Source organism: Ostrea edulis, chromosome 3 (genome assembly GCF_947568905.1).
Source record: "Ostrea edulis chromosome 3, xbOstEdul1.1, whole genome shotgun sequence".
Taxonomy (NCBI): domain Eukaryota; kingdom Metazoa; phylum Mollusca; class Bivalvia; order Ostreida; family Ostreidae; genus Ostrea; species Ostrea edulis.
In genome coordinates this window covers 18,176,020-18,195,961 of record NC_079166.1, presented here as the reverse complement: position 1 = coordinate 18,195,961, position 19,942 = coordinate 18,176,020, and the positions used below count along the sequence as shown (strand labels likewise).

At 34.7% G+C, this 19,942-nt stretch overlaps 1 protein-coding gene across 1 annotated transcript; it reads right to left on the bottom strand.

Annotated features, from left to right (window-relative positions):
* Positions 1-9,787: 9,787 nt before the first annotated feature.
* Positions 9,788-13,916, bottom strand: LOC125674650 (multiple epidermal growth factor-like domains protein 11). The gene is made up of 4 exons (XM_048911908.2): positions 13,389-13,916; positions 12,826-12,881; positions 12,495-12,626; positions 9,788-10,180 (listed from the first exon to the last, which is right to left on the bottom strand). The coding sequence occupies exons 1-4, from the start codon at positions 13,478-13,480 to the stop codon at positions 9,978-9,980; spliced, it is 483 nt and encodes a 160-aa protein (XP_048767865.1). The 5' UTR covers positions 13,481-13,916; the 3' UTR covers positions 9,788-9,977.
* Positions 13,917-19,942: the final 6,026 nt, after the last annotated feature.

The following is a 19,942-nucleotide window of genomic DNA, read 5'->3' as shown; positions in this document are numbered from 1 at the left end:
AAATGACAAACATTCACATGTGCAAAATATGTTGATACAACTGAAATTAATAAATAACGGATTACATGTAAATATCTAGGTTATTTGTATTGTATGGGTCTATATTGGAAAACATAATCAGTTGAGCAGAATGATACTAGAATTATCCCAAATACAAAATTATAAATGAAAAGGCTAGTACGTATAACATTTTATTTTCTGCAACTTTCACATATACATCTGTGGTATGTAGTATATTTATATATATTATATACAGCATACCAATTAGCTCATACTGTTATAATATATAAAGGGAAGATAACTCTGTATAGCACAATAAAACACATAGAATGTGAATCTCAATTTGCTACATAAGCAGCATATAACTATGTTATCCAGAATTTCATGGTATCAAACTATATTAAGAAATAATTAAAATTTGATATTCCGAATGAAAAGTGAAGTTATCGAATAGTTATCTCATAAATCCTATAAACATTACATAACTTATACATACGTGACATGTTGCTGTTCAGCAGATTTAGAATTTCCTCACTAGATTGTACATATATGTGCATGAACAAAACTGTTATCCTCACAATTGTGTTTGCACTTTTCAAAACAAAGTTCAGATGAACAAACTGTGAATCGAATAATTGAATAACGCCATATTACTGTTCGATTTTATATTGATACATTGGGTTAAACGCTGTCTGACACGTGATCCTATATCTAGGATATCCTGGGGTCCGTGATTGTCGAACTCTTAATTCTGTATTCTTTATAGGAATTATAAGATTGGCCACTGTTTGTTATCTTCACCTTTATACGAATTATGAGACTGATCGCTTTTCGTTATATTCACCTTTATAGGAGTTATGAGATTGATTACTGTTTGTTGTTGTCATCCTTATAAAAGTTATGAGATTGATAAATGATTGTTATCTTCACTTTTGTCATACATGATACATGTACATAGAACAAAATATACATTACAGTGTCCATATTTATTCAATTTTTAAGCACTTTTCTCAGAAATACAGTTCCTACAATTTGCAAATCCAATAAATAGAAAATGTGAACATGAGAACCATTATCAGTGTTGCAGATGTTAGCTTATTGTAATATCAAGGGCTATGCGGATCGTGTATATCGGTTAATTGATTAGAGCTCTGACAAGTAATGGAATTGTGATTTTAATCAGTTAAATTTGAAAGTGTAAGTGTATTGGGTTCGTAAGTTTGTGTGTAAACATGGTCATGTTCCCACCCTTGGTCTGTCCAACGGTTCATGTTACATTGTGTATTCTTTTTTAGGATTTTTGATATTGATCGTTGTTTGTTACCTTAACCTTCCCACCTTAGTGATATGTGACGAATGACGTTACATGTATAACTTGATTTAAAATTGTAATACACATAAACATTTAAATTTCCTTGGCACAATATCCGGATGAGATTTTGTGTGCCAAAACTCATTTAGAACAAGGACGTGCGTTTTTTTTATGTCTACATCATTGTCAATGGTAATCATGCTGCTTGCGGGATGGTGTTTCGGTCCTTGTATACACCTTTTCCACCCATGCGCATCAAATAATTCGAAAAATATCGCTAGAAAAACTTTGTAGAAAGCCTGTACAATATAAACGCCAAATCGTTTGACTAGCATATTGCCAAATGGAAACCATTCACTATTTACAAAGAGTAAATCACGTCACAGTATTCTTTAAGTATTAGAGGATGTTTGTCAATGAAAGAAACTGAGAAGCTATGAATGATTCTGCATCTGAATAGCAAGGGTGTTTCCATACAAAATTTTCCATAAACAGCTGCGTTAACTCCTATCATCAGCTCGATCGACTTTCCGATAGCTTTACGTGATGGTCACATTTTACGGTTACAAAGCCTGGTCCTGCAAATTAGTCTTCATTACCAAGCAAATGTACTTGTATGAACTCAAATACTGATTACTTATGAATGATTAATTCAACATCTGTCTTCTCTTAATCATCATAAGCGAGAGATGAAATGCAAACATTTTTGTAAAAGTATATACATCATGTACTTCTACATAGATACATGTTTACAATGGTCACTCACACGATGTATCATGTAATCATTTAAATGAATAGCCTTATATTGAACAACAGAGTACTTATTAGAGCATTTCCTGTAAACTCTATTTTGTTAAAGGATGTACTTAGAATTAACACATTCATAATTTTCATCCCAAACAACGCTCACTTTATAACCAAATGTTATAGACATTGAACTCTATATATTATTTTATCACAGACAACTAAGGGCAAAACACATCATCATCTCGTAACTAATACGGTCTGGTTCGATAAAATGGGCCATCCACCGATGCAGGTAGATTACGACCAATGACATACTCAAGAATTAATGTCTAGTTTACAGTGCTATCATGACGGTATCATTAGTGCATAATGAGCGATGGGAATCATACACATATAGCATCATACACTCACTGAAAATTAACCTGCATTTCACAATTTACATCTAAAAATATAAATGATGAAATGTGAAAAGTTTATTAATGACAAAACATGAATAAAAACAAATATACCATCGCACGCCATTTCCCCATACATTGCACTTTATAACAGCGGATTACTCGTTTGTTTGTTTTTTCATGCTATAGACTTTTCATCTCAATCTTTTGTTGCTTTCTCACGATTATTTGTTTTCACACAAATGCGATGAGATACCCAGATATACAAGAATGTTAAGATAAGAAGCAGTAGTCCTAGCGTCGTAATGCTGATAGCCATACCTATTTCCTTCTCGTCCAACGTTTTCCACATTGATGCAGCGTCACTTTGAACTGAAGTTTCTAAAACATTTTTATCACCATGATTAAGTTAAAAAATATATAGATTATGTAGAAACATGACGGACTAAAATATTTTTTCAATACTTGTTTTAATATTGCCCAAGAAGCCAAAAACAACCATGATATTAATGTGTGAATGAAGATAATTATTCAAAAGCTTCTACATGAGAAGAGAAACTATCTTGCTGTGGCCGTCCGATCGACATTTAAATATATCGACGACGTTTTAGCTATTGCCAAGAATGCTTTCATTCATATGTCGATTAGATATATCCCAAATTTGAGGATTTTTAAACTTGCGTATTGGCGTTACGAAAATGAACACAATGGTATTATGGCATAATTGAATAATTCAAAACATCGAAAACAGCTTGTAGATATTACAGAACGGTACCTGGTCGGTCATCTTTGTTTACAGACAGAGTGTAAAATCTAGTCCAAAACTCAGAGCCGCGGACTTTCATTGGTCAACAAACAAATAATAATCAATTACTAAGTATGTCATTTTGGGAATTTCCAAATTCACGTTTGGTCTGATGTTAGAAAAATTAAATACTTCATTCACCTCCAAGGCATATGAATGTGAATAAAACTTCTTGATTTTCCAGGATATGACATTCCAAAAGCTTAGCGGGATATTTTTCCCTATCCCGACTCATCGTACAATTTCCAAAATACACTTTAGTTTTGCATGATGTTACGTAGCTTTCATGCGAAAATCAGCACAAATACAAAGTATTGTAAATCGTATGTTTTGCATCTTATAAGGCGGAACACTCCGACAATTCTAATATCGGGATTCAAATTCCATCCGTAGGCAAAGCACAAATAACATAATTTCCCATTTGAAATCTTCTACAATTTATTTTCTTTCCAATTGCAGTATATTATAAATTGTGAACCACAGAAACACAAACAAAAATGTGTCAAATATTTCAGTTCTTATAATTTGACAAGGAGGTACCAATACCTTGCCCAAGGTCAAATATTATCATATTAAGAAGAATAATGTACCTGTAATTTAATCCTAGATATCAAAGGGCTCTACTGACCTACCTTCAATCTGGTCCTTCTAATTTAGAGCTACAGATTGTTGAGATGATGCATATAAATCAAAATTCATATTACGTGACTGAAGATACTCTTCCTCGAACATAATGATGCCCTTTTGTATCGCAAATGGCAAAAGAATTTAATCTCGATCATTGTAGTATATAACGTCCTTGCCTTGTGAGTGCGGAGGAAATTTACTTCGTAGTAATTCATTTAGAATACTTAGCTGACTCAATGTAAATTTTTATGATCGTTTTTGTAAACGAGGCGTTCTATAATTAATTTATTTACTTGTAATTTTGTATTCCTACACAGTGCTTTATTCAAACGTCATTTGTTTAATGGTAAATATAATTCAACGTACGACTTAACTTATCAGGCCTACGGTGAGTGTGACCGGTCGAAAGGGCATGCCTACTCACCTAGGCACCTGATCCTACCTCTGATATATCTAGGGGGTCAGTGTTTGCCCAACAGTCTATTTTTGTATTCCTTATAGGAGTTATGACAATGGTCACTGCTCGTTATTTTTAATTTTCCATCATATCAATTTATAAAATCACAATTTCTTACCGCTTTTTTTGGTACCCTTTTGCATGATTACACTGATCTATACAATAGCTGCAGGATAGCTGACAATCCTTTCCAAAAGAAGGATAGACACATTGCTCTACACAACCCCCGGGCTCACAAGCTCAGTGGGGGAAATTACTTCAAACAATTTCGACAAAAATAAGTGAATACATTGATATTATGACCCCTGGAACGAGGCCTCTGTTGGTGGACTGTTAGTCCCCGAGGGCCTCTACAGCCCAGTAGCTAAGTACTTCGTTACTAGCTTGAAAATACGGATATATATTTAATTGCTGTTACAAAATTTAGAAATTCATTTCAAAATTAAGGATTATCTCCCTCATGCATAGCTCTTATCCTTGGACGAATTTGGCTCCATTTTTAGCACGCAGTTTTGGGGTATATTTAGCTCTAAATCTTCATAGTTATTTCGGATTTCAAACATTTCGGTTGAGCATCACTGAAGACACATTATTTGTCGAAATGCGCATCTGGTGCATCAAAATTGGTACCGTATAAGTTTTACATTGACTTTGATACGATACATGTATATCCCTGTGAGCTCGAAATAAAAGACATCACAAAGCTGTCCACTTCTGCTTCAAACTTACATATTTTATTGAAAGTAGACATTAACGGCAAACTGACAACTCAACTGTATGACAAACAGGATGATTTCAGCTTTTCCATCGTCAACTTCCCATATTTATTTAGCAATATTCCATTATCACTTGCATATGGTGTTTATATCTCTCAATTGATTCGATACGCAAGAGCTTCTTCTACGAATAGTCAGTTGTCAAATCGAGGCAAGCTACTGGCAAACAAGGTGATGGTAAAGCGGTTTCAACAGTCTCGATTGAAGTCAGGATTTCGCAAATTCTATGGTCGTTATAACGATCTAGTACGTCAAAATTGGATTGCACATCAACATAAAGAAAACAGAGGTTATGTCTTTGAATATCAATCATCCACAAGGAATACAGATTAATAGTAAAAATCTGGAAAGTATCTTTTAAATACCTGGGTAGCATTGTTACAATAGATGGTGGTGCGGAAGTAGACATCAAGGCAAGATTAGAAAAAGCAAGAGGTGCCTTTATCAATCTTAGGAACATCTGGAAGTCAAACAGCATAAGCAAGAACACCAAGATGAGGTTATACAACAGCTGTGTCCTGCCAGTTCTGTTGTACGGAACGGATTGTTGGAGGATGACGGAGAAAGACATCAATAAAATATCAAGCTTCCACAATGGATGTCTCCGAACGATCTGCAAGGTATTTTGGCCTAAAAAAAAATAGCAAATGAGAATTTACATGCAAGAACAAAATTCTCAGATATGCGCACCATACTTATGAAATACCGCTGGAGATCGATTGGGCATGTGTTAAGGAAACCCATCAATGACATCACTAGGGTCTCACTTCAATGGACTCCAGAAGGAAAAAGAAAGCAAGGCCGTCCAAAGACCACCTGGAGTAGGACCGTTGAAACAGAAATGAGAGAGGTTAGCATGATATGGGGCAAAATTGAAAAGACTGCTAAAGACAGAGAGGAGTGGAAGAAACTAGTCCTTGCCCTATGTGCCCACGGGCACAACAAGGACTAGGTAGGTAGGTAGTACGTCAATACAACCTATCATTGGGTAAAATGCTGTCTGACATGTTTCATACCGATTGTCAGGCCGTTCTTGGCACACTGATTTTGACTGCGGATAACCCCGTTTACCTGATCAAGATATAGGGCCCACGGTGGGTGTGACCGGTTGACAGAGGATGCTTACTCCTACGCAACTGATCCCACCTCTGGTGTGTCCAGGGGTCCGTGTTTGCCGAACTATCTATTTTGTATTGCTTATAGAAGTTATGAGGTTGATGACTGCTCGTTATCTTCACCTTTCATCAGTGTAGTCCGTATTGCCCTTGCCGTATGAGCATGGTGTTAATGTACGTAATGTACTTGGTATTGCATTTTTATTTGCTTCACTTTTCTGCATGTCTGGATTCGTAGATAGAACAAGTGCCATATCTCTTGTAGAAATATCCTGTGGACATCAGCACCATGTCTGATTGACATGGAACTGTTGTGGATCACCCTGTGGATTTTGAAGCAGGTGTTGTTACCCCTTCCATGACAATATTTTCAAGAAATGCCTTAACACAGCATTCTATGCTTTATTTCTATTTACTTTTAAATGAATATGTTTAGTGTGAGTTGTAAAGTATATTCGTTTGCTTGTTACATAGAAGTAGGTACAAATTAGCACAGGTAGGATAATGAAGTATTTGTATCAACTTCACAAAAGTCACATACATATGCTGACGTACAATCTGAAACGTAAACAAGCAACCGTTTTCAAGATAATCATTGACCATCATTCCAGGTTGTCTCCAAGTTCGATATATTCATATAATTACACTTTCTTACAACGTTTGGGGCATCATTTTGCATGATTACTCTATCCTTTAAAGCAGTTTCAGGATAACAGGCATCCATTCCCATATGTAGTTCTAAGAGAGAAATAGTAGTTTATCGCGCCTGGTATGGCATCCACGTTTAAAGTCTTATACCCAAAAATGTACGTCATTAATGTATGGATTGATCTCCATGGCAATGTTTACGAAAATCACTCTGCATGATTTACTTGGCGTTATCAAACTTGGGCGATCGAAAATTATGTAGTAACATGATGATGATGGTGTAGCCCAGTAGGGGCCCTGCTACACTAGGTTTCTTGCGGCAAGGTGACGATGGTGGTCGACCCTCTGATCCCCTGGAAACGGGGGTGAAGTAACATGAGTTATCACCCGTAATTCATAACGTCTTCTGAGACAACTTACGATTGCATGACAGACAGTGTTTACATCGAAAAGCCCTACATTTATGGTACAATACATTGCTTTGAACTGCAATGTGAAATCAGGACGGATTATGTTTCTCATATCATCTAAGAAGGATCAGTTTCCCATCGGTGCTGTTGTAACATCAGCCATTTGGTTCCAGGTAAAGTGTAAAGTGCTGGTTAATGGGGCAATTCATACACTACAAAGAGAACGGGGTGCATTTTGATAAAAAAAAAAACTAATGAAAAGTGTTTTGCAAATATCATACCTTACAGATCCAAAATTGAATATGCTGTCATGGAACATTGTATTCAATGGGTCCAACAATAGATATAGACTTCCATTTTCACATAAAAAGATCAACCGTTACCTGATTGGAATTGAGTTTATTTCTTCTACTAAATGAAAGGCGAAGATAACGAATATTGTTCAATCTCATTACCCCACATGTATAAGGAAAACAAAATATAGAGTTAGACAAACACATACCCCTAGATATACCGGACGTGGAATCAGGTGCCTAGGAGGAGTAAGAATCCCTTTTCAACCGGCCACATCTTGATCATGTAAATAGAGTAATCTGCAGTTAAAATCAGTGTGTAAAGAATGGCGTGGCAATTGCTATGATACACGTCAGATATTCGATATATTCATATGCACTCGAAATAAAAGGAACTACGTCTCCTTCCTACTTCGATATTGCATTGAAAATAAATATCAATGGTAAATTAACAAGTCATCTTTATCAAACATGGGATGACTTCAACTTTTCCAACGTCAACTTCCCATATCTATGTAGCAACATTCTATTATCACCTACATACAGGTATGGTGTTTACATCTCTCAACTCAATTATATCTTGTTCGATTGGCAAAACCTTGTTCTATGTATGGTCAGTTTCTAAACCGATGGAGGCTACTGACAAACAAGGTGATGGCGCAGGTGTTTCAACAGTCTTGTTTAAAGTCAGCATTTCACGGATTCTTCTCATAGGAGTTATGAGATTGATCACTGTTCGTTACCTTTATTTTCATATTAGGTTGCAGCGGCAGACCAACTTTACGTGTTTACATCGAAAGGTCCTGCAATTACTGTCCAATGCGCTTCTTTCAACTGCAATGTGAAACCAGGACAGAGATTAAGTTTGTTTCCTTTCCCAAGAAGCCATACATTTCGGAGAATTTGACCACTGAAATTGAAAGGAGACAGATTGTTGACAAGCGACGAAGATCAGTGAGCGACATTTAAAGAGGATCAAGTCAATCCTGATCTATCACCCTGTTTGTTACCAGAGTGTAAAGCGATGACTAACAGGACATATTATGATACAAAGGGCGAAGTGTATTTCACTTTGAAAAGGATCAATCCAAAAAATAGGTTGATGGCCTTCCTTAGATCTGCCATTCATGCTTTCATGCAACAATGAATTCAATGGGTTTATTATTGCATATTGTATAGCATTTTTACATAAAAGGTCAACCATTGCCTAGTCCAAAATGTTTTATTTCTTTTATTAAACGAAAAATATTTTAAATAATCCATAATGTCTTAGGTCAACTCAGAGAGTAAAATTAATTTCATGAGATTATTAAAGTAATTTGAGTTGTAAGATTAGGTGATGTTTGCATAGTGCTTTTACAAACAAATTAATCATGGAGTTCTATAAAGTGAGAATTATGGATAATATGCCACATTTCTGCCGACGAGAAGGTACCGAAAAATCATGTTTACTATCGTCGTAAATCAATGGAAACTATAATAATTTATCCATGTAGTTACCAGAAAAGCTATGACTGGTCCTCCTAGATCTCTTGTTCTCCTAAACCGACTTCGTGGTGATGTGTTGTTGGATTGCCAAACATCCTTGTGACGAATAGGCATATTTGGTGGCACAATTTGTACCACATCTTTACAAATTTACCGTGATTTAAGTTCTCAGTTTGACTACCAACGATTGATTAAATAAACACTAATAGATAATTCGGAAAAGTAATAACAGTACGTGTTACCTCGAAAAATGAAAGTGATTATGAAAAGGACCTAAAATAAACTATTAAAACGGAACATAAAACACAAGGGGAATTACTTTTCATAACTTACGAAAATTACGTCTGTTTTATAACCTATTTTTTCGTCATTGAACGTCTTGTTTTATTATAGATAACGGAGGGTAAAAAGAAATTTAAAAATAAGTACATGTATACATCTTTATTTCATGACTAATTCGGCCTGAATCTATTAAAAATGGTCTGTAGAACGATGTGGCTGAATCACGACCAAATACTCGTGTATAATACATTGATGTCTACTTCAGAATGCTATATAGCATCATATATAGCATCATAATATAGCATCATATTTGCAAAATCGGCGTTGTGGATCTTCAACAGGGAACACAATCTTGAATAGATAACACCATATGTTCTTTGTTTTTATATTATCATAAAACAAAAAAGACACTTTTTCCATACCTATAAATGTATATATGTTCCGTAAATTGTTTATTTTGAATTGAAAGACAACCAGCAAGTCACAGTTTACATATACAATTATGAATATTACACATGTAAGCATGAAAAGTCTATCAATTACAAATCATAGGTAAATACAAATACAGGTGTAACACACCATGTCCTGATACGGTGCATTTTGTAACACATTACACGGTTTTTCATGCTCCAGAGTTTTCATCAAAATCCTCTGTTGCTTCCCTACGATTATTTGTTTCTACACGAAGTCGATGAGATACCCAGATGTACATGACTGTTAAGACAATAAACAGTAGTCCTAGTGTCGTAATGCTGATAACCATCCCTATTTCCTTCTCGTTCAACGTTTTCCACATTAATGCAGTGTCACTTTGTATTGACGTCTCTGAAACATTTATGCCATCATGATTAAAATGCAAACCTGTAGATACACGGTTTATTGATTTGTATTCATTACTGTTTTCAATTTTACTTGCAAAGTTAAAAATGAAGACAAGAGAACAAAATATTTACTTAATCTGGGAATAAAAACGGAGAATTTATAGTAGAAAATACGGATGTATATTTAATTGCTGTTATAAAATTTAGAAATTCATTTCAAAATTAAGGAGTATCTCCCTCACGTATATCTCTTATCCTTAAACGAATTTGACTTCACTTTTTTGGCACACTGTTTTTCCATATAATAGCTCTAATACTTCATTATTATTTCGGATTTCAAACATTTCGGTTGAGCATCACTGAAGAGACATTTGTCGAAATGCGCATCTGGTGCATCAACATTGGAACCGCATAAGTTTTACGCCTTGAAGCCAATGTGAAACTCTTGAAATTATTTTACATCAATTCATAATTCTCTTTGACCATGAAGTGTTCTGACAATATGTTGGACGTTTCGTAGATACGAATTGTGCCCCCTTATTAGCCGAGCTATTTGCATATTATAAAAGAGTCATACTTTACTCAAAAGTTTCTAGCATCAGAAGAAAGACACTTTTGCTGTGTGTAACGTACTTCATAGCAGTATTTATATTTCATTTGATGTATTTTGGTCTGTGAACTTCATCTGTCGATATTCACGTGACACAAGATATGGAGTCAGAAATGGCGGTGTTGATATTGCAATATCCGGGAGCAGGAACAACGTCATGTCTTACCAGTTGTACTGTGTGTCACCTGTTCCTTAAAAGTCAACACCGCACCGTGTGTTTATGTGATGTTACTGTGTTTCATTTCGTTAAATTAACATCGGTAGGATCCAGAACAGAAATCATCTGATGCCTACGGTCGATGGCAGATATTTGAACACGTTTGAAATGATTATTAAATTAAATGATTGTATTTAAGAAAAATACTGTGGGTATATGTTTGTAAAATTTATTGAAAAAACGGTTCCAAAGCTAGAAAGTATTAGCATTAGGTCTTAAATCAAATTGAAGGATTGAAACAATTTTGAGTCGAGGTTTTTCATTTTTCAACAGTATTTTAATCTTTTTCTTTATGTCTATTGTATATCTTTGTCTTGTAATTAAATGTTTTGTTTATTGAAATTGGACTTGGTTGTATTATTTGAGTAATCTTAAGAATTCAATAATTTTCATCAGTAGTGGTAATTCGTGAAATTTTCAAGGTACCTTTATCTCAAAATACATAGAAGTATTCTCATCGATTCTTTTATTCACAGTGTTCATTTTCATTCATATGTTAATTCGATACATCCATGTGAACTCGAAATATAATACCACAGAGTTTTCACATTGGATGTCTGCCTCCTCGTAGGCACCTAACCCACTTTTGTTATTCATTTTCATTAAATGTTGGGATGTAGAAATGATTTGATCAATCTCAAAACTACTATGAGGAACAAAAAAATAAAAGTTGCAAAAACAAGGATCGCTGGATACACCAAAGGTGGGAACATGTGCTTAGGAGTAGTAAGCATTCCCTGTCGACCGCACCCGCTGTGAACCCTAGATCTTGATCAGATAAAGTAGCAATCCGTAAAATCCGTAGTCAAAATGAGCATGTAAAGAACAGTCCATCAATTGGTATGAAACACGTCAGGCGGTATTGTCCGTATCAGCATGGTGTGAATATTCTTTGCATTAATTCAATTCAAATATTAAGCTGATGCAAAGTACATTGTATGTCTCTTTGTGTAATGGTTTGTTTCCTTTACGTTTAGGACAATCTGAAATGTCTGGAGTCGTTGACAGAAAAGAGGAAGTATCTCGTGAAGAAAAACTTCTGTTAACATCAGCATCAGCTATTAGTGATACAGAAATGATAAGGGTCGTTATGGACTTTGGAGCAGGTGATGTTGCCACCTCCATGAAAATATTTTCTACACTTGCTGTAACGTATCATTTCATACTTTCTTTTCATTTACTTCCAGATGAATATTGGTTTTTATTTTGTAACTTGTAAAGCATATATGTATTTCAATGAAAAGCACATGTATCGTAGAAACATTTGTATTGATAAAACTTCAGACCTTGGCATCCCTTTACTGGATGACATATCTCCTGTTCACACAAACATGTATCCTGACATTTCCTACCAAAACCTGGATACCGGCATTTTACGTCACAAAAAACACCTGTATATCCTGGTCCACATCATTATGGAAGATTTCTAGATGTTCCTAAGTTCAATTCTTAATCATATACGTGTACATTTCTATAATTAAACATTCTTACCGCCTTTTGAGCATCCCTTTTCATGATTACACTGATCTTCAGAGCAGTTGCAGAATGACTGGCAATCCTCTCCAAAGGAGGGAAATGGACATGGCTCTGTACAATTTCCCCCATAATACCCTACCTCACAGGCTACAATGTTAGGGAGAGGAAATTTTAAAAATCATCACAAAGATTATTATATACATATCTATGTTTGGATTTTTAAACTATTATTGCATTTTGTTATCATCAAGATTAATTCGAAATATCATTGCACATATACTGATATGTGTTTTTAATAGTATACATGTAGATAGTGATAATTTCATTTGCATATCAATGTACATACGGAGACATTTTTCAGTATATCTATCCCATTTGTACCCACTGCAACATTTGAAAGGTCTACAAACATAGATAAATTGGATGTGATATAATATATATATATAGGTGTAGAGTCCTCTTGCACTCAAGAATGTCTTAGCAATAAAATATTTACATACAATCATGTATTAGTGATGTAAATTGTCCTCATCATCATATATACTTCTTTAATTTATAAACATGTTTAATATTGTAATGATAATGATAATTCGAGTCCATTATGGAAATGTAAGTTCTTAACCAATAAAACATAACGAACAGTGATCAATCTCATAACTCCTATAAGTAATACAAAATAGATAGTTGGGCAAACACGGACCCCTGGACACACGAGAGGTGGGATCAGGTGCCAAGGAGGAGTAAGCATCCCCTGTCGACCGGTCAAATAGATAGTTGGGCATATATTACAGACGTAAATAATCCTGAACAAATTATATACTCCTTTACTTCACTCACAAATTGTTTTTTTTTTATAATTATATAGTGTTGGTGATTATTCCTGGTGATCATGCAAATGTAATTTCTTACCCATCACACGACGAACCATTTCCGCCGACCAACTGCAGGGAAAACGTAATGAACAAAGACACCATCAGTATCTCTCTTATCCAAATCATCATCCTCGGTTATCAGTTTCTGGTGATCAACGGTAATGCTTTCATTAACTCCTCATGTTTGTTACACAAGGAAGCGGAAATACATAAATTTTTAATGCTGGTTGTACCTTCATATTTCCCTAATTCACAATGATACATATTATAATTAGAACATTAGAAATATCTAATACATGCCTATTTGGTTTTGAATGGTAATAGCTAGTTTAATGATAAAGCATCGGGATTTAAAAATCCAAATACATGTATATAAACCGCTTATCTTACTACACATTGAAATGACAAACACCAACATGTGCAATATATTTTAATACATCTGAAATGAATAAATAACGGATTACATGTAAAAAAAAAAAAAAAAAAAAAAAAAAATCTAGGTTATTTGTATTGTATAGGTCTATATTGGAAAACATAATCAGTTGAACAGAATGATACTAGAATTACCCCCACGTACAAAATTATAAATGAAAAGGCTAGTACGTATGAAAAACTATTTTCCGCAACTTTCACATATACATCTGTGGTATGTAGTATATTTATATTTATTAAATGCAGCATACCAATTAGCTCTTACTGCTATAATGCATAAAGGGAAGATAACTCTGTATAGCACAATAAAACACATTCAATGGGAATCTCAATTTGCTATATAAGCAGCATATAACTATGTTATCCAGAATTTCATGGTATCAAAATATATTAATAAATAATTAAAATTTTGATATTCCGAATGAAAAGTGAAGATATCGAATAGTTATCTCATAAATCCAATAAACATTACATACATACGTGACATGTTGCTGTTCAGCAGATTTAGAATTTACTCACTAGACTGTACATATATGTGCATGAAGAAAACTGTTATCCTCACAAATGTGTTTGTACTTTTCAAAACAAAGTTCAGATGAACAAACTGTGAATCGAATAATTGTAATAACGCCATATTACTGTTCGATTTTATGTTGATACATTGGGTTAAACGCTGTCTGACACGTGATCCTATCTCTAGGATATTCAGGGGTCTATGTTTGCCCAACACTTAATTCTGTATTCTTTATAGGAATTATAAGATTGGCCACTGTTTGTTATCTTCACCTTTATAGGAATTATGAGACTGATCGATTTTCGTTATATTCACCTTTATAGGAGTTATGAGATTGATTACTGTTTGTTGTCTTCACCTTTATAAAAGTTATCAGATTGATAAATGATTGTTATCTTCACTTTTGTCATACATGATACATGTACATAGAACAACATGTACATTACAGCGTCCATATTTATTCAATTTTTAAGCGCTTTTCTCAGAAATACAGTTCCTACAATTTGCAAATCCAATAAATAGGAAATGTGAACATGAGAACCATTATCGATGTTGCAGATGTTAGCGTATTGTAATATCAAGGGCTATGTGGATCGTGTATATCGGTTAATTGATTAGAGCTCTGACAAGTAATGGAATTGTGATTTTAATCAGTTAAATTTGAAAGTGTAAGTGTATTGGGTTCGTAAGTTTGTGTGTAAACATGGTCATGTTCCCACCTTATTCTGTCCAACGGTTCATGTTACATTGTGTATTCTTTTTTAGGATTTCTGATATTGATCGTTGTTTGTTACCTTAACCTCCTCACCTTAGTGATATGTGACGAATGACGTTACATGTATAACTTGATTTAAAATTGTAATACACATAAACATTTTAATTTCCTTGGCACAATATCCGGATGAGATTTTGTGTCCCAACAATCATTTAGAACAAGGAAGTACGTTTTTATCTCTACATCATTGTCAATGGTAATCATACTGCTTACTGGATGGTATTTTGGTCCTTGTATACACCGTGTCCACCCATGCGCATCAAATAATTCGAAAAATATCTCTAGAAAAACTTTGTAAAATACCTGTACAGTATAAACGCCAAATCGTGTGACTAGCATATTGCCAAATGGAAACCATTCACTATATACAAAGAGTAAATCATGTCAAAATATTCTTTAAATATTAGAAGACTGTTGAGTCCCAATATCTCCGCCTGCACAATACGTCCGCCTTCGCAATATGCCCGCCCAATTTTAGACCAAACTGTCCTTATATGTCCGCCTGCACTATATGTCCGCCAATTTTTGTCCCCAAAGAGTCACTATATGTCCGCCTACACAAAATAATGGCCTCCCTACTACCATTTTTAACGAACTATCGCAATATGTCCATCCATATTTTTATGTATTATTTCATTTTCGTTGGGTAATATTTCTTCATAAAACAATCGTCAAAACGAGTCTGCATTATACATGTAAATGCATGTCAGCATGAATTAAATTCGCTTTCAAAAATCTTCGCAATGTGTCCATTCTGGTAAATCCTTTACCAATATGAATATTTAATGCATTTTTATATACATATAGGCACTATTATGAAATAATTGACCCGAAAAATAATCATAAAATAGCTCTTTTATATCTAATATCAAATTTATCAATTAATTGATTACTTCGAATTATATCATTTTAAAATGAATAACGGACCATCATGCAGTTGGAAGGTTACAGGGGAACATTGAAAGCGTGGGGATATCTATAGATTAAAGAGAATTGTCTTTGATGGCTTCGTTAATAATCCAATTATCAGGTACGGAGTGGGGTGTCACGGACAGGTGCCCGATAGGGTGTGTATATACTACACAGTACAGGAACACCGGGAACGTGCCTACAGAGGGAATACTTTGAGGATGTCGAGCCGTTCTCTTGTCCCCATTCCGAATTCCGTTAATTGCATAGTGTGTGGATATTCGACACGTGATATCATGAATTCGCTAATGAAATAACGCTACAGGTGTGGTAGGTTTTCCTAAATCGATCATTTTGCTGACCCCGTCGGTTCAAGATGAAGAGGTGGTGAGCAGTATAAGTATGGATTAATAACATTTAGTACTCTAAAAATAGTGGTTGAATCATAAGAATTCTCCATGACATGAGCTACAAATCTTACGTTCTACCTTTAAACGGTAATAATTATTTACAAGTATGAAAGAAAAAACATACCTATTATGATTATATTTTATCATTAGAGGGGCATAGTCAAGATTTGAGGTGAAAATTTTCAAATTTTATTTTACATTTTTAATGTTTACAATGCTTAACTATGGTACATATCTTCCTAATTTCAGTTGCAAAGAGATGCAGAGATCACAATTCTAATTTCTTTGTCATGTAAGCAAGGCTCGTGTAATTTTTTGTTTACATAGCTTAAATACACTAGTAAAAGTTTCGTTCAAAGCAGATTTATTTTTTTTTCAATTTACACACAATTAAATAGTTTTTAGTGTTTGTAACATCTGTTTTCGTTTTAAACGTATCTGTTGTTATTAACCGATCAATATATGTAAACAAAAGATTACCTTGTTTACAAAAAAAATTGTGAGTGCTTTATCTCTCAATAATTGTCATTCAATTTTTTGTTGACCATCAGAAATATCTTAGTTATTAAGCATTGTAAACATTTAAAATGGGAAAATAAAATTTGAACAATTATTTGTTCAAATTGTAACCATGCCCCTAAAACGTAACGATTGCATAATATTGTCGGTAGACTTTAATTAAATATGACCTGGTAGATGCAATGGTCTTCAACTATCTCATTACATGTATTTATGTCAGAAAACAAACACTAGTGTGACATAACAACTCCTCACTCTTCCAAGTTTTTCATGATTTACATTAGGAAACACAACACAATCTCGTTACTAGCAAAATAGTTGCACATAAAAGTCGCACTCTCAGTCAAGGATCTATGATTTACATTTACATTTACTCCTAGGCACCTGATCCCACCTCTGGTGTGTCCAGGGGTCCGTGTTTGCCCAACTATATATTTTGTATTGCTTGTAGGAGTTATGAGATTGATCACTGTTCGTTATCTTCACTTTGCATGTAGCAACGCGCTTCACTGCGAGTTTTTTTTTTTTTAATATTTAAGTTAGGAAACAGCATGGTTGCTTCACTACTTCATACACTTACGGATATCTAAAAGATGACGTAGCGTCAATCTACAAAATAATAACGCTTCACTAATCAAGTATCTCATTACTTGTATTCATGTAAGAAAACACGACAACGTTACGTCATACACTTACGAAATCGAGTTAGCATACCGTTATTCCAACGCCGCACACTTGAGTTTAATCTTATTATTTACGTTAGCCAACACAACATGGACACACTAGCTCATACACATGCGCAGAAAAGTATAATTACAATTAATCATTGTGTTATTCTACGGCATAACACCCCACAATTCAAGGTGGTTGGTTTTTTTTTGGGGGGGGGGGGGTCTTCAGATTTACGAGAGAGAACACAACAAAGTTACATTACTAGCTCATACACTCGTGTAGCAAAACATCACACATTCAGTCAAGTAAGCATCGCGTTATTCCATGACATAACAACACCCCACACTTCGTTTCTTATTAATTACGTTAGGGAACACAACATGGGCGCATCATTATCCCATATACTTGCGCAGAAAATATACATTTAATCCAGAAAACATTGCGTTATTCTATGACATAACAACCCCTCACACTTTTAAAAAGTTTTTAAACATAACACGGTTGCATCACACTCATTCAAGTAAATATTGCGTTATTATGTGACGAAACAATGGCTCATATTTCATGTTTCTTATTATTTGCGTTAGACAACACAACACGACATAATAACGCCCCACACTTCAAGTTTCTCATTAATTAGGTCTATGCGAGAGAACACAACATTAGTGTGTCCCATATTCGCGCAGTTTAAATTAACGTAGTGTTATCATATGTCACATTTTCTCATTATTTACGTTATGAGATACAAATTATAACCAAACGAACCCAATCTAATAACATGTCGTTGGTCTAATAATAACATTAGATTCTAACCAACACACAGTCAGATCTACGCAACAAAATACACCCAACACGTCCTTGAACTAGCAATAACGTACTTTAATAACCACCTTTAAGTCACGCAGACGCAATAACACATCGTTGGTCTTAGAATAGCATTGAATCATTTAAGCAACTACGTACACACAAAATGTCGTCGGCCGTACAATAACATGATATGATAACCAACACGAACTTGTGCAAACGCAGTTACAAACAACACGTCGCTGGTTTAACAAAAATTGAATTATAACAAACACAAACTTACGCTGACGCACCTATACCCATGTCATCGTTGGTCTAACAAGAACATGAAGTCAAGCTCAAACAATTGAACTCAACAATGTTTTCCCGTAACTGTAAACAAGACGCTAACGGTATTACATACAACACTCCATGGTTTTATGTTACTCTGTACACAACACACTAACGGTCTTACACACAATACTCAATGGATTAACGTAATTGTAAACTTTACGCTAACGGTACTACACACACCACTCTATGGTTCAATGTAATTGTACACAGCACGCTATCGGTACTACACAAAACGCCCCATGGTTTAACGCTACTCGGTAAACAACACGGTAACGGTACTACACACGACACTCCATGATTAACGTTATTCAGTAAACAACACGCTAACGGTACTACACACAACACTCCACGATTAACGTTATTCAGTAAACAACACGCTAACAATATTACACACAACACTCAATGGTTTAACGCAACTGTAAAAACCACGCTAACAGTACTACACACAAAACTCAAGTAAAAACCACGCTAACGGAACTACACACAGCACTCCATGGTTTAATGTAACATTAAACAACACGCTAACGGTCTTGCACACAACACTCAATGGATTAACGTAATTGTAAACTTTATGCTAACGGTACTACACACAACACTCTATGGTTTAATGTAATTGTAAACAGCACGTTATCGGTACTACACAAAACGTCCCATGGTTTAACGCTATTCAGTAAATAATACGATAACAATACTACACACAGCACTCCACGGTTTAACGTAACTGTAAAACACGCTAACGGTACAACACACAAAAGTCAATTAAACAAGACGCTAACAGTACTACACACAACAATCTATGGTTTGATGTAACTGTAAACAACACGCTATTGGTACTACACTCAACACGCAATGGTTTAATGTCACTGTAAACAACACGCCAACGATACTACACACACCACTCTATGGTTTAACGTAACTGAAAACAACACGCTATCGGTACTACACTCAACACTCTATGATTTGATGTCACTGTAAAAAAAACACGTTAATGGTACTACACACAACACTCTATAGTTAAATGTAATTGTGAACAGCACGCTATCGGTACTACACCACTGGTGTTAAACTGATGATAGTACGATCGTTACTATCATCCCAAAATGTGGTGTTAGTTTATCTGAGCCGAATAAAAGATAAAATAACACCTGATCGTAATTGTTGCTAGTGTATGATATTTCGTACCTACATATCATTCGCAAATAAACAATACAAATAGATGTAAT